The 15819-nt window shown below is 26.8% G+C and overlaps 1 protein-coding gene across 1 annotated transcript in view; it reads left to right on the forward strand.

Annotated features, from left to right (window-relative positions):
• The first annotated feature begins 7322 nt into the window (after nt 1-7322).
• The window catches only part of LOC107439070 (dihydroxyacetone phosphate acyltransferase), a 36272-nt gene continuing 27775 nt past the window's right edge, over nt 7323-15819 (forward strand). Inside the window, exons 1-5 of the mRNA XM_016051544.3 lie at nt 7323-8047; nt 10718-10894; nt 11137-11266; nt 13077-13280; nt 15421-15572. Of these exons, the coding sequence (XP_015907030.1) occupies nt 7871-8047; nt 10718-10894; nt 11137-11266; nt 13077-13280; nt 15421-15572 (840 nt within the window). The 5' untranslated portion in view covers nt 7323-7870. The remainder of the gene's footprint in view (nt 8048-10717; nt 10895-11136; nt 11267-13076; nt 13281-15420; nt 15573-15819) is intronic.

Here is a 15819-nt window from a genome sequence, read left to right on the forward strand (position 1 = left end):
AATCAGTTGTTTCAGGAATACAGATTTTTCCATTATCTACGCGTCTACCTGAAGTATGCTATGTCCAGCCATTACGTCGTATTCATAGAAAAATATTCTCAAAGTTATTTGTTATGCATTATTTGAAATAATTACATTTTTGACAGCATCACGGAAGTATTTTTCATTTATGAAGTTTCTCATAGTAGTTAAACGAGTTATCTAATATCGAGAGATTAAAAAAATACATTTTGTTTCAAGATGCTTTTTTTTTCAAATATGCTTGTTAAAACATGACTTCAAGACCGAAATTCCTAATATTTTCTTTCGAAAATTGAAAAATATAGTTTTATATTTAATTAAAAAACGTCATTTATTGCAGATTCTTTAATAATAAAATTTTTTTTTGATTTGTTTCACCAGGTAAACTCAAGGAACAACATAAACGATATTTAGGTGCAAGGTTCACGTCTATGAGTCGTGTTTATTTTGTTTATAGTTACGCTTTTGTAACATTTTTAAGAAACTAAATATGCTAAAATCAACGGTAATTGAAATAAATAGCAAAAGTTTTTTTATTTTTTTAGAGTAAAATTAATGGAGAAATATGTCTGAGGTAAATTTTGACTATAATGAGTTGGCATGCCTGATCAGTGGCAGCTATGTTTTGTTAATCTTTATTTTGTTTAATTGAACTTCTTAAAAAATGTGTTTCTCCTAATCTAACGTAAAGTCATTAAAAAGCCCAACAAATAACAATAAATAACAAAATTTAATTATTTTAACTTTATTAATTGCTTTGGTACAGGCTTGTACATGCTGATTAATATCGATTTATTGATTATTTACTTTTCTATTTTCTACCCCGTGCGCTGAACTGGTATTCAGATTGTAAATAAATAAGAACTTTTAAACTAGAGTGTTTTTCCGGATAATACTGATGTAACTGTGCAATGTTAAGGTGTGATTCAAAATGGGATTGAATCAATAGAATAAGCAATAAATACAATTATTACATTAATATCAATAAAAATTGAGTTGTGGTGAGTCGTAAGTTTGTAATTTACTTCAGGTGACGAAATATATTTGTCCCTAAAAACTGCCTTGAGAGCTAGGCTTGTCAGTCTAAAATAGCTAATTTTTTTAAAAATAAAAATACTATTTACTTCAATTATAGTAGCATACTAAAAAATAAAAAAAAAGAGTTCAGTTAGTCAAATTTTTACTATATGGGCAGAATAGTGCATAATAACAGCATTTTCACAAATTAATATTTTATTTATTGATAATTTCTATTTTCACTTTCCATTTTTTGATTAAATGATTATTTCTTTTTTTCTAATACATTTTTTATAAAATAGCATTATTTAAAAGTAAAAATTTCATCAATTTTATTTTTTAACTTTTGAACCTTACATGTTTTTGTATTCCATGTTTGATTACTATATAATGTATGAAGTACTGCAAATTTATTCTATGATTATAAATTGAATTATATCATAGAAACGACTGAAACTATTAAAATTGATATTAATTAATAATTAGGTAAACCCTCCCCGTTGTTTTGACAGTGGATGAAAAATAAACACTTGAAGAAAAGGTACAGAAAAAGACACCTCATAAGTAACTATATGAATTTAACAGCCTACTCAATGGGCCCGTTAAACCACAATTTAAAGTAATGAAATATAAAAGTAATGAAATTACAAATATTTTTTTTAAAATTTTAATACTTAAGGATTCATTTAAACACGTCATAGTATTTAGGAAAGTGATTACGGTTCTTAACACCTCCACTACGCATTTTTTTTAAAATGGAAGAATAACACTGGGGACCAAATTTTTGCTGCATTTATACGAGTCTTACCGAATTCGGATAAGGGGATTTCAAATCTAAAATTAGTAATGTTAGAAAAGTNTCTTAACATCTCCACTACGCATTTTTTTAAAATGGAAGAATAACACTGGGGACCAAATTTTTGCTGCATTTATACGAGTGCTTGGTCTTACCGAATTCGGATAAGGGGATTTCAAATCTAAAATTAGTAATGTTAGAAAAGTTACAGATTTTTTTTCCCGAACCGATATTTTCGGTATAGTTTATTTACTTAATTTTTTTTTTCTTTTTTTGTCGGGATGTACAAGTTTGTGAAGAACGAATAGAGGTTTATATATACATAATTTATGAAAAAATCCAATTCAAATTGTAGGTTTGTAGATATGGAAAATGTGCAGTAAAGGATTAAATAGTTTCAAATTTGTTCTTAAGTTCTCTAAAACACACTTATAGTATGGCGATGTAATAATATCAAACAATGCTTTCTCGACTATGTATTGTTTTAAAGATACTGTTAAATTAAAACTTCGTTTATATTTTAAACTCATTAAAAGATTTAGCCCCTGAGAGACTGTTGATTGATACATTATTTATAACAATACTATATATTAAATAATTAAAAATATGTAAAAATTAAAATAAAGTATTAAAAATATATGAAGTAATCATGTATCACATATCATTTTTAAGTATCACGTATGTCCCCTTTTTCAAAAGTCGCAATTGAAAAATAAGCATAATTTCTTTAAGTAATACATGGAAGTAAAAGTAAAGTTACTAAATCCAATACGTACAGTGTCTTAAAAATATAGTTTTATTTTGAAGAGAACATTTTGTCTGTTAAATTTTTTGATGAGAATGACATGAAATTTATAAATGCATAATATTATGTCATGTAATCCTACGTGATAAAACAATCACGAATGAGATATATTTTTTGGGCCATATTTTAACATTTTAAATTGTAGTCGAATTTTTAAAGAAGTATAAGAAAAATGTCATAAAACGTTTTGCTTAACAAAAAAAATTTTTTTTTTTTTTTTACTATGAATTTGAATTGATCTGGATTTCTGAGATGAAAGATGCAACATTAAAAATAATACTGAAGAAACTGTCTTTAATATTGGTTACAGTAGAGATTATCGTGGTCAAAATAAATATATTTATAAAACCTTAAATTGCAAAGAAAAAAAGAAGAAAAAAAAGTGAGAAATTCAAGAATATTAAAGCAGTTTTAAGTTTAGCTATTTTTCTCATCTTGTTCTGGTTCAACTTATATAGTTTTAAAAATCGAAATTGTTGTGTTTAAAAAAGAAAATAAAAATATTCAGTTGATTGACAGAACTAGTGTTTATATTTTGAAGAAATGATGAATTATAATATTTGTGATGGGAATAATTTTTATGCACATTTTATTTAATGTATTTACCTTTTTATTATTTTCAAGCAAAGAAACAGACAAGATGAGATATTTTGGTTTTCTTGGATAGCATGATCCATTTTGGTAACCATAAAAAATTCATATAAATGTACACGAAGAAATAAAAAACAACACATAGAACTCTTATTTTCCTTCCTCTATCGGCAGTATACTTTTAGTTTCAGCATTAAAATTTTAAAAATTAATACTTTTAATCCAGAAAAAATATGTGTTGAAAATACCAAATTATGAAAAGCTTAATTAGCACAAAATAATTACTTTAAAAATCCCATATTATTTTGATAAAAACAGAATAAATAAAATTTCATGAAGTAAGCATTGAACACTCATACAATAAATTAAGTTTAACAAATTATCCCATTCGTAAAAAAAATATTTTATTAGTTTTAATTACTGACTGTAATAAAATCATATGGATTTTTTATGAAACTCTTGCATTTAAAGTAATTCTTCATTATTTTAATTAATTAAAATGCAAGTTAATGTTAATTATTTATATTAGGGCATAAATAATCAAAATTTATATTAAAAAAATAATTTTATTAAACTATATGTAAATTTCCTTATAAACATTAATGTGACATTAAATTTCTGAATGAAAACAAAGTTATTGGAAAGTCATAAAAATTCCAAGCTTTGATTTATAATTTTAAAAATTTAAAAGTTACATTGATTTTATAAATATAAAGTGAGAAGTAACTCCGTGCGTTCAAAATAAATTCATGAGCAGTGAACACTAAAATCATGAACTAATGTACTATAGAAATAAATTTAATATACAAACTATTAAGCAATTCTTGCAGTATATAAACATACAATTATAAATGTATTAAGTGATTTAATACAAACATTTGCTTACCTCCCCTGAATATATTTAATGACTTCTTGTTATCCAACGATAAACTTTATTACAAAAACTTTATTTAAAAAAAAATAACAACTAATAATTTAAGTTAAAACAATTAGGTGAAACAAAATATAAAAGTAAACAGAATTATTTATATTTAACAAAATTTCCAGATAATTTAAATAATAATGGAATAACACTGTGAACGCTTATACGTAAGAGAAGATTTAGAATGATTGTATGTCAGAGAAATTTTCTTGACAAAACCACCAAAAAAGAAAAAAGGAAAATATCTACCTAAATACCCCCTACCTAAAAGAAATCCCCCCTAGAAATTCTAGATAATTGCCTGTTTGAGACAATTTATGAATAGGTAGGGGTTTGTTGATACTTGACATCTTAAAAAAAGAGGACAAAAGAGCCCAGGGCCNAAAGTTTTTGATGAGAATGACATGAAATTTATAAATGCATAATATTATGTCATGTAATCCTACGTAATAAAACAATCACGAATGAGATATATTTTTTGGGCCATATTTTAACATTTTAAATTGTAGTCGAATTTTTAAAGAAGTATAAGAAAAATGTCATAAAACGATTTGCTTAACAAAAAAAAAAATTTTTTTTTACTATGAATTTGAATTGATCTGGATTTCTGAGATGAAAGATACAACATTAAAAATAATACTGAAGAAACTATCTTTAATATTGGTTACAGTAGAGATTATCGTGGTCAAAATAAATATATTTATAAAACCCTAAATTGCAAAGAAAAAAAGAAGAAGAAAAAGTGAGAGATTCAAGAATATTAAAGCAGTTTTAAGCTTAGCTATTTTTCTCATCTTGTTCCAGTTCAACTTATATAGTTTTAAAAATCGAAATGGTTGTGTTTAAAAAGGAAAATAAAAATATTCAGTTGATTGACAGAACTAGTATTCATATTTTGAAGAAATGATAAATTATAATAATTGTGATGGGAATAATTTTTATGCAAATTTTATTTAATGTATTTACCTTTTTATTATTTTCAAGCAAAGAAACAGGCAAGATGAGATATTTTGGTTTTCTTGGATAGCATGATCCATTTCGGTAACCATAAAAACTTCATATAAATGTACACGAAGAAATAAAAAAGACAACGCATAGAACTCTTATTTTCCTTCCTCTATCGGGAGTATACTTATAGTTTCAGCATTAAAATTTTAAAAATTAATACTTTTAATCCAGAAAAAAATATGTGTTCAAAATACCAAATTATGAAAAGGTTAATTAGCACAAAATAATTACTTTAAAAATCCCATATTATTTTGATAAAAACAAAATAAATAAAGTTACATGAAGTAAGCATTAAACACTCATACAATAAATTAAGTTTAACAACTTATCCCATTCGTAAATTTTTTTTTTTATTAGTTTTAATTACTGACTGTAATAAAATCGTATGAATTTTTTATGAAACTTTTGCATTTAAAGTAATTCTTCATTATTTTAATTAATTAAAATGCAAGTTAATGCTAATTATTTATTTTAGGGCATAAATAATCAAAAATTACATTAAATTTTTTTTTTATTAAATTATATGTAAATTTCCTTATAAACATTAATGTGACATTAAATTTCTGAATGAAAACAAAGTTATAGGAAGGTCATGGAAATTCCAAGTTTTGATTTATAATTTTAAAAATTACATTGATTTTATAAATGTAAAATAAGATGTAACTCTGAGCGTTCAAAATAAATTCATGCACAATGAACAGTAAATCTATGAACGAATGTACTATAGAAATAAATTTAATATACAAACTATAAAACAATTCTTGAAGTATATAAACTTAAGTGATTTAATACAAACATTTGCTTACCTCCCCAGAATATATTTAATGACTTCTTGTTATCCAACGATGAACTTAATTACAAAAACTTCTTAAAACTTTATTTAAAAAAAAATAACAACTAATAATTTAAGTTAAAACAATTAATGAAACAAAAAATAAAAGTAAACAGAATTATTTAAATTTAACAAAATTTCCAGTTAATTTAAATAATGAGGGAATAACACTGTGAGCGCTTATACGTAAGAGAAGATTTAGAATAATTGTATGTCAGAGAAATTTTCCTGACAAAACTACCAAAAAAGAAAAAAGAAAAAAATAGAGAATGTCTACAAGAATCTCCCCATACCTAAAAGAAATCCCCCCTAGAAATTCCAGATAATTGCCTGTTTGAGACAATTTATGAATAGGTAAGGGTCTGTTGATATTTGACATTTTAAAAACAGAGGACAAAAGAGCCAAGGGCCATAAATACGATTAAGATAATTTTAAAATGCTAAGACCATTTTCCCATATCCTTTCCCATAAGGCGGCTATTTTTGGGGTATCAAATGACTACGTGTGTGATGTTGAGGGAGAATCATCTTTATCAGTGAGAAGAAAAGGAATGGTGGGAAGAGTGTTTTATTGCTTATTGAAGGAAAGGGTGGCAGTGACATTTCTTGTAGTTCTCTAAACACCTGTTTTATTTTTTTATACAGTGCATTTTTTTGTGTGTATTTTACTTTTTACTAATTTTCTTTTAATTATATAATATAATAAGTTGCACTATGTAAAAATAAGAAAGAGAGAAAAAGAATTAAAAGTTATGGCAACAAAACAGAAATATTTTCTCAAAATAATGGACCCTGGCTTCCCAATTATTGGGGGCGTCCGGATCCCTCGGACCCCTATGGTTCCGACGCCAGTGTGCTAAACAATAAAAAAAATTAAGCTTTATTACATACACTTTACAACAGGCAAACTTTTTTCCCCCCTAATGTTTAGTCCCTTCAAATCATTATTATTTGTACACTTTATAGCAAATTATAAAAGATGTTTTTAATGTACCGATTTTCCAAAAAAAAAAAAAAGAAGAAGCGCCTACGCATTTGATTTTCTTTCTTTCTAAATAACACCTAATAATGTTAACAGAAAACTTTGCAAAAATTAAAATGAAAGAATCCTACACATTTCTAAAGGGAATACAATCTTAAGTATAACTTTTAAATGTAAAGTCAAAAGTCAATCTAAAAATTTTTTGTTTAGGGTTGACGAAAGTAAGAAAATGTTATGCATGAAAGAATCAGGTGAAAGATCGATTGTCAAAAGGATATCTTATAGCCAATCAGAATTTTACTTACAAATACGCCAAAAACATATATTGGCGATAGTATGTTCATTAGTATGAATTCGGAGTAGAAATAAAATTATGAATGTTATGTTTTTTCTTCTCAAAGCTTTAAACTATAATTCGAGAAAAAATAACATTTGATATTTCATCCGGATTTGAAAAATTTTGTACATTTTCTTAGTTTATCTTACGGATACGGATCTTTTTCTCTCTAGTGGCGTGACAGGAAGCTCGGAATTACATTTGGCGATTTTTCGTCTTCGTATGACATCCAGTTTCTCTAGTAATGTCAGCAAAATTGAATTAAAAACATCTTAAAGTTGCCGGCTGATGAGATGAGTGGCTGTTTTGAATATTTCTTTTACAATTTGTGTATTAAATGCTGTTTCTTGTGAACAATCGTGTGTTACTCACCAGTTAATTAGTTATTTATTATATCTCAAGCTATTAAAATCAATTATATTATGGAATAAAATGTGTTAACATATACCGCATGGAAGCATTTTCTGTGATGATGATGATTTTGTTTGTACAGTGATATTTCTGTGGTTACCTCTTAATTGAATTTTAATTCAGTTTACTTAACGTAAATTCATTTAAAATGAACAACGATTCGTTTGTGGACATATTAAGTGACCGACGACACAAAACGACCGATATTGGGTGGGCATTAAAACCATGGAATGTTTCGGGATGCCGGTATTCCCTTAAAAGGACTCCTCAAGAAATTAAACAATATGTTCTCTCCTGTGATAGACTAAAAAATGTAATTTCTGAGGTAAGTTTGTACTGTATTTTTAATTTTAAAAAAAAAATCAGCAATCCACAGAAAAGGTGTTAAAAATAGCGACTTGGTGTACTGAAGCTTTGGAAAATTTGTATTTTAAAATGTTCCACATTTGTCTATTAAACGAGCTGTCCAGTTATTACTGATATTTATTTATGTGAAGAAAATTTGTTTTTCTTTATTATTACTTGTGGAATAGAAGTTATGGAGAGAGACATCAGATTTCCACAGATGAAATTAATCAGTTAGCTAGACTTTTCAAATGCTTAAGGAAAAAAAGTATGATGTTTGCGTTATGCATGTTTTTCTTATAGATCAATATGTACCATTGTTTTTTAAAAAAATAATTTCTATGTGTACTCGTTTTGTACAATTTTTTAGGTGATAATGTATGTAGCAAGCCCTACCTATTGTTTTGTTTGAAAATTATTTAAAATGTTTTACTTTTCCTTGTTTGTTTAATAAATTAGCGGTGATTTTATTAATTTTCATGCATCAGAAGTGTAGTAGATCAACTTTTTTTGTGCTGTTTCTTATTACATTTGTGTCATAAAAGCTACGAAAAATTACAATTTTTAGATTTGAAATTGTGTGTTCAAATACCAAGATATATTTTAAATATAATTATAGTATTGTGATATTTATTTTTTAAAGATGAATTTGTATTATAGTTATTAATTGAAAATAATTTCTATAGTATTCATTTCGTTCAGTTTTTAGAGTAGCTATACCTATTATATTTTTGTTGGAAGAATTCCATGGTTACTCCTTACATATATTATAGTGTTGTTCATTGACTTGATTTTATGTATGAGCTTTTTATTTTAAATTAAGCAATTTTTATACAGAAGAACAAATACTTTTATTTATACTTGAAAAACCTGTTAAATTGTAATAGTCTTTTTAGAATGGGGAATTTAAAATATGGTTACTCTTGTAACTTGAAGAGGACCCGAGACATTTACAAATTTGCTTTAATGATTATATTATCTGAACTGTATAATAAAATCTTTTTCTTAAAACTATTTCAAGAAATTAAGGTCAACTTATTTAATGACATCCCAATAAATGTTTAAATACAGATTGTTTGTGAGGAGAGTGCATTACTTATGTAAATAAGTTTATATTAGGGATGTAACTATATATTCAACCACTGTTTAATACGAAAAATATTTTTAAAGAGCCAAATATCAAAGTTTTATTTTTTGAAATAAGAAATTTTTCTTTTTCTCAACTTAACAACTTAGTTTTTTTTTAATACCTAGTAGTTTCTTAAATATTTCCAATGGAAAACTATTTGTTTTTCCCATTTGTATAATAAATTGCTGTCAATATTTTGCTTTTTTCTAAGCATTTATATAGTAGTTTTTTCTTCTTCTTAAGTTTATGTAATAAAGGCTATGAAAGTGATAGTTGATTTCTACTTGGAGCATTGATTAGTTGGCAAGGTTTTAGCGATACTATAAAAGATATCCTAAATGTAATTGTAGTGCACATTCTATAAAGTCCCTAGAGTAATATAGTATTGTTCCAGTGATCTTATGGAAAGATGAATTTCTCGATAACAAATTGCATGTTTTGGAAAATAACTTTTATTTTTACAAAAATATAGATGATTTACTTTTTGAAATCTTAGGAGTGTTGAGAATTTTTGATTTAAAATGTTGAGACAATAATGTATTAACTTTTTTCAGGAATAAAAAGCACTTATAGATATTTGGCAATATTCCTTGCTAGTTTCCCATATATTGATATTAGTCTATCAACTCTTCAAAAATGAAAAACTGGGCAAGTTTTTCTAAAATCAATGAAATTTTTTTTCTAGCTTTAATGATCAAATATTTAAAAAATTAGTCGCAAATTTTACTAGATCATTAAAAATTTTATTGTTAAATCTTTTTAAAAACTAAAATCTGATTTTGAAACTTCACTAGATCATTAAAAAAAAACTTTTATTTTTATTTTATAGATTAGATAATTATTTAATAATTAAAATGTCTAGTTTCGTTATATTGTGTATGTTCTCTTATGGTTTTATTCTTCATTCTAAATCTTCAAACTAGCCATTAAATTTTCCCAGACTATAGGTATGATCCGTTTTAGTTTTTTTTTCTTCTTTTGGCCTCTTCACTCCTTATTTAATTTTTTTCTTAATCTGATGTAACTAATAATTGATTTCCGTATAGTTAAAGACAATAGAAATGACATGTAAGTATTTTAAAATATCATCCATATTCTAATTATTTGGTGTTAATTACATCTTTTTTGACGCAGAACCATTTCTTTTGCACTCCTCCTAATAGACTTATTCCTTCAACAGACAATTGTTTTGTGTATGTAACCTCCCTCGATTAAATTTTGAAAAAGAGTCAGTTTTATAAATGTGTGGATTTTACAAGTGGGTTGTGAATTAATTGCTACCAGGGTTTTTTCCCCCTCATTATGAAGCTACTTTAATTTTTCTTTTGTTTGAAAGATCTTTCGTCATTGCAGCAATTTAAAAATAAGACTGTCTCAATGTGATTAGATGCACTGAAGATAACTCTGATAATGAAGTCTCAGTAGACTCATTTATTGCTCTAATGTGTTTTATTATCGCTTGGTTTGTTTTACTATAAATTAAATAACTGTTTCATCTGAAATTGTTTCAAATAATTTTAGATAAGTAAAGATGGAGAATATACAGAAAAAGAATTGGAAGAAAAAGCTGAAGAAATTCTTGATGAGATGTCACATAACTTTCAGTTTCGAATCATAAGATTTTTTGGATTTGTACTCTCAAAATTTATGAAAAGTGTTTACGGAAAGATATTGGTAGATAAACAAGGCATCAACAAAGTAAATATTTATTTTTAAATTGTTTTAACTATTAGATTAAATAGTGACAATCTGTTCTGTAGTCTTGAGCACAGAACATCACTACAGTTGTACTAAAATGCCAATTGTAGATCTTCTGTATTTTCTGGATTGGAATTATTGAGAGTTTTTAGAAACTCTGATTTAAATTTTTAGTTTAAAATTATAGTTAGTTAAAAAAATTTTTTTTTTGTTGAAACGTTTGGAATTCTGAATTTTTTTAGCTATCTTCTGTGTCATCTCAGTATCCTGTAATTTACTTGCCCACTCATCGAAGTTATTCTGACTTTCTATTGGTCAGCTACATCTGTTTCTACTTCAACCTTCCTGTGCCTGTCATAGCTGCTGGTTTAGGTAATTACATATTTAATATTTTAGTGATTTAATTATCATGATCAGCTCTGTGGCAGAATTTTCTAAAAGCTATCTGCGACAAAACTCTCTAGCACTTTTCTAAGATACTTTTAATAATAACAAACATATATGTAGCTAATTTAAATAACAAAAGCACTGTGTTTAAAAAGAGAAAAAAAAACTGTAATATTTTTTTTAAATTGAACATGTAATAATTTTTTATTCTAATATTATGGGTGATAATCTTGCAGTTTGTTTAGGGGGGGATGCACAAAGTGTTTCCTTTTTTGCATTTAGTGTTTCCTTTTTTGCATAGTCATCACACTAAAAAAATTTATTAAAAATCATGCAGTCCGTAGTAGTAATTGCCAAGAAAAGGATCGACTAAGAAATCACTCGAATCGCACTCCTCAAATACGTGTTTCGTTTCGAGATTAGGTTGCTGTAATAAATAATATTGTATAAAAAATATCTGATTTAAAAACTGAGAAGAAATCGATAGCAATAACTGCCAAATATTGCCTTAAGAAGTAAATACCCAAATGCACGAGACGAATTTTTCATAATGTTCGAAATAAATCGGTATATTAGAAAACCAGTTGAAAATCAATATCAGTAACTGCCAAAAATACAATCAAAACATTGTATCAATTTACAATACTATCCGCTTAAATTGAGCGCGTCAAAAAGTGATTGTCTAAATGTATGATTCAAATATTACGTGTAAATTTATGTAGAAAAGAAAAGAAAAATTTTTTGCTTTTCAAAAGAAAAAATTTTCCGCAAGAACTCTGTAACGTTCTGCGACAATGTCGCCGTGTCGCTGCTATTCTGCCACTGGGATGATCAGAGTGATTAATATTTTATAGGGATTCAAGATTTATTGATCCTTTGAGTTATAAGAGTTTGGGTATGATATTTTCTCCTTCTTACATTATTTTTCTATTTGAAAAGATATACCAATGTCGTTCTATTGTTTATAGAAACATGAAAAGCAACTCACTAAAACCTAATGACAGGGCTCAAAATGAACAGGTTACCTGTTTGTCCACGACCACTTACAGTTGACTTAGACAACCATTAAGCAATTATCATGGGTCCCCCGGACCAGCAATCTATGTTAAGGGATGTTGCGGTACTTTGGCTTTTTGATTTCCACTTTTATGATTTGGTCATAAAATATTGGACCAGTGACTAAATTTTCTTATTTTTCTACCCCTGCATAGCTAGAATGATTATCATAGGAAGAAGACAGTTTGTTTTTAAATGTGTTTGGAAGGTTAATGATTAAAAAAATAATTTTGTGCTTAACATAGGCTACTTTATATTATTTTACTTGTAATTTGGTTATCGTTTGAAAATTGAACACATGCAAACTGGTTAATCAGTTATTCGCCTTCTGCATTATACTCTTCCTACTTTTCTTCATGGCAACCTTTGCTGCATTTGTGACGCTATTACACACTCCTTTCATCTAAGCGACCCTTATATATTATGGTGTTACATATCTAAAGTGACTGTTGATTATGTTTTAATGAGTATTGAATAATGGATGTTATAAATTATACATGATGAGATTTTATTTACTGCTCTATGTCTTTAGAATTGACTTGTAAACTGATTTATTCTTAGAAGAATTGTCTTTCAATCAATTTTGCATGTTTTTCTGTAGAGTTACCCTATTGTAGAAAAATGGTTATTAGAAAGGAAAAGTCATTTTCAAGTATTTGCCAATTCCCAAAAGCATCATAGGGTTTAGATTTTTATCATTTATTGCATTTCTAATGTCTTTTATCTCCCTTTAATCTAGATTTTCTTGGTCTCAAGTATCTGAGTTTTTTACTCAGAGGAGCTGGTGCATTTTTCATCCGTCGCTCATTTGTAGGAGACAGGCTGTATCGAGAAATTTTTACCTCCTATGTTCAAACCCACATTGAAGGAGCCGAATTTCCTTTAGAGTTCTTTATTGAAGGAACTCGCAGTAGGACTGCCAAGTCCTTAGTGCCAAAATTAGGTAAGGATGATGTTCATTTCAACATTGGTTTCGGATTTTGGCATTTAAATTTCACTTATTTTAATTAGATAATGGTAAAATTACAGAAACTCCAAATATTACTGTCGAAATAATATTTGAGAAAAAATATTTTACTTTTAATTTAATTTATCATTAACATTTTTTAGGTTTCAAAATTTCTGAAAAAGGTTACGAACCTTTAATTGATCACGTGGATGCAATTTTAGAATTTCTTAAACCTAACATAATTACTCAGTTGCACTAATTTTTAGAAATGTTAAATATTTACAGATGTTTTATTCCTAAAACAGCTCAAAATTTATCACCATAAAGCAAATTTTTAGAGGGAAATTAAATAAGCCATCTCAAAAGCCAGAAAAACTTTTAGATTAGAGTGGTGATGATGATAAATCATTTTCTGTTGCAAAACAAGCTCTTGCTGATGCAACACTATTAAAATTTCATAACTTAGTTTTTGAACTGATATATTTGATGTTGCAATTGACAGTTCTTTACTGCAATTCACTGGTGATAATTGGGAACCAATTACTTTATTTTCAACAAAATCAAATAAAACTGAAGAAGCACACTTTTAGCAATACACTTATGTCAAATGCTTGAAGATAGACTTTTTTTAATTTTTAACTCGTCAAAAATCTCTTACCTATTCTTTCAAGCTAGTGCCTGAAAAACTTTCTGAACAAGTGTGTCACCTTGTTTTTATTTCCCAATTTTCAACTGATGTTCACCACATTGATGGTAAAGTAAACATATTTAGCTGACTTCTTATCCAGAATTGAAATAGATAACGTTTCTAAAGAGTTATATTAGATTTTAAACAAATATCTTGTGCTCAACTGAATTGCAACTAATTCCTATCAGTAAGCATTATTTAAAAACACTATTTTTCCCTGGAATATGTAACAGTATATTGTGATTTATCCCCAAACATACCACAATCATTAATTCCTGATTCTTTTCAATCTTAAATTTGACATATTCACAATTCTCACCTAAGAGTTTTATCAACATCTAAATTAATGACAAAACAATATTTTTGGCCAGAAGTTTATAAAAAAAATCTTTTCCGTCATATATAATTGTCAACATTCCAAAGTACTAAATCTTTCATAGGCACTTTTGCTCTGCCAGGTGAGGTGCGCGAGGTTTGTATACATTCATAATGATTTAACCAGCCTGATCTGTAGTTCATAATTATTGCATGCTTGTTTTAATCAGATGGCCAGAAGCAGAAACAAAAGCACTATATTCATAATTGGGTTGTTCATCTCGGCCCTCCTGTGACCTACAGATGGCAAAAATTTTGTCATGTTGAACTGAGGAAGCAGCCACAAATTATACTAAAGTGTATCTTGTCTATTCTTCTGGATATGTTTTTGGAATTTTATGACTCTTGAATAATATTGTATTAAATAAAACACTGAAATTTTCTTATAAAACTTTATAATGGGATTGGGGGGGGGGGGCTTATTAACTATTTTTAAGGTGAAGAAATCAAATCTGGTATCATAGAAATAAGTTGACTCAAAGTTTAAATTGTTCTTTTTATTCAGTTTTTTTTAAAAATGATTTCAATCCAGCTGACAATTCAAATTGCATAAAAATTTTAAAAATAATAAACTGTAAACTATTTTTTTTAACGTTTAGTTTCATTCAAAACTAGTGAAATACTTTAATTAAAATATTAAACCAAGTTCCAGTTTTCAAAATAATAATAAATCTTGGGATTAGCTATTAATAAGAAATTATTCCAAATAAGTTTTTAAACAACTAGAGAAGAATGTTACAATTTAAAGTGGATTAACTCCAAATGTTTAATAAAGACTATATCTATTCTGAAAGACTATTCAATTAATATTTTATTTAATATAATAGTTTCTTTAAATTGTAATTTTTACTATAGTTTGATTCTTAATTTTGCAGACCTGTTTCCGAAGTTTTGATACCTTTCAAAATTCAGCCTTTTTCCAAAACTGCTATGCAATAATAAAACCATTTTGTATTTTATGTTTGGTTGAACCAATTAATTCAGAACTAAGTTGTTTTTTAATCTGCTCTAAAATTTTGTGTTAGAATGTTGAAATCCTTGAATAATGAATTTTTGCTTTTTTTTCCCAAGGAATGCTGCAAACTATTTTAGAGCTTTATTTTTCCTCTAAAGTACCTGATATCACTATTGTACCTATCAGCATCACATATGATAGAACACTGGAAGAAAATCTTTATGCATACGAGTTGCTTGGAGTTCCAAAACCAAAAGAATCTACTAAGGTATCTAAATTCAAATTTATTTCTTTGTTTAGTTTCAAATTGAAGAAAATAATCAAATTTAACATTAATTATTTTTCAGAAAATATTCTGGAAATAAAATCTATAGTCCTACTTACATTAACTTTTGAGATCTAAATTATATTAATAAAATTTTTTATACAAAACCATAGTTTAAATTAAATGTTTGTTTATAAGGGAAAAAAATCCTTTAAATGACTTAATTTTCCATTACAGTGACCTCACTTAT

This window comes from Parasteatoda tepidariorum, chromosome 10, assembly GCF_043381705.1.
Source record: "Parasteatoda tepidariorum isolate YZ-2023 chromosome 10, CAS_Ptep_4.0, whole genome shotgun sequence".
Lineage (NCBI taxonomy): Eukaryota > Metazoa > Arthropoda > Arachnida > Araneae > Theridiidae > Parasteatoda > Parasteatoda tepidariorum.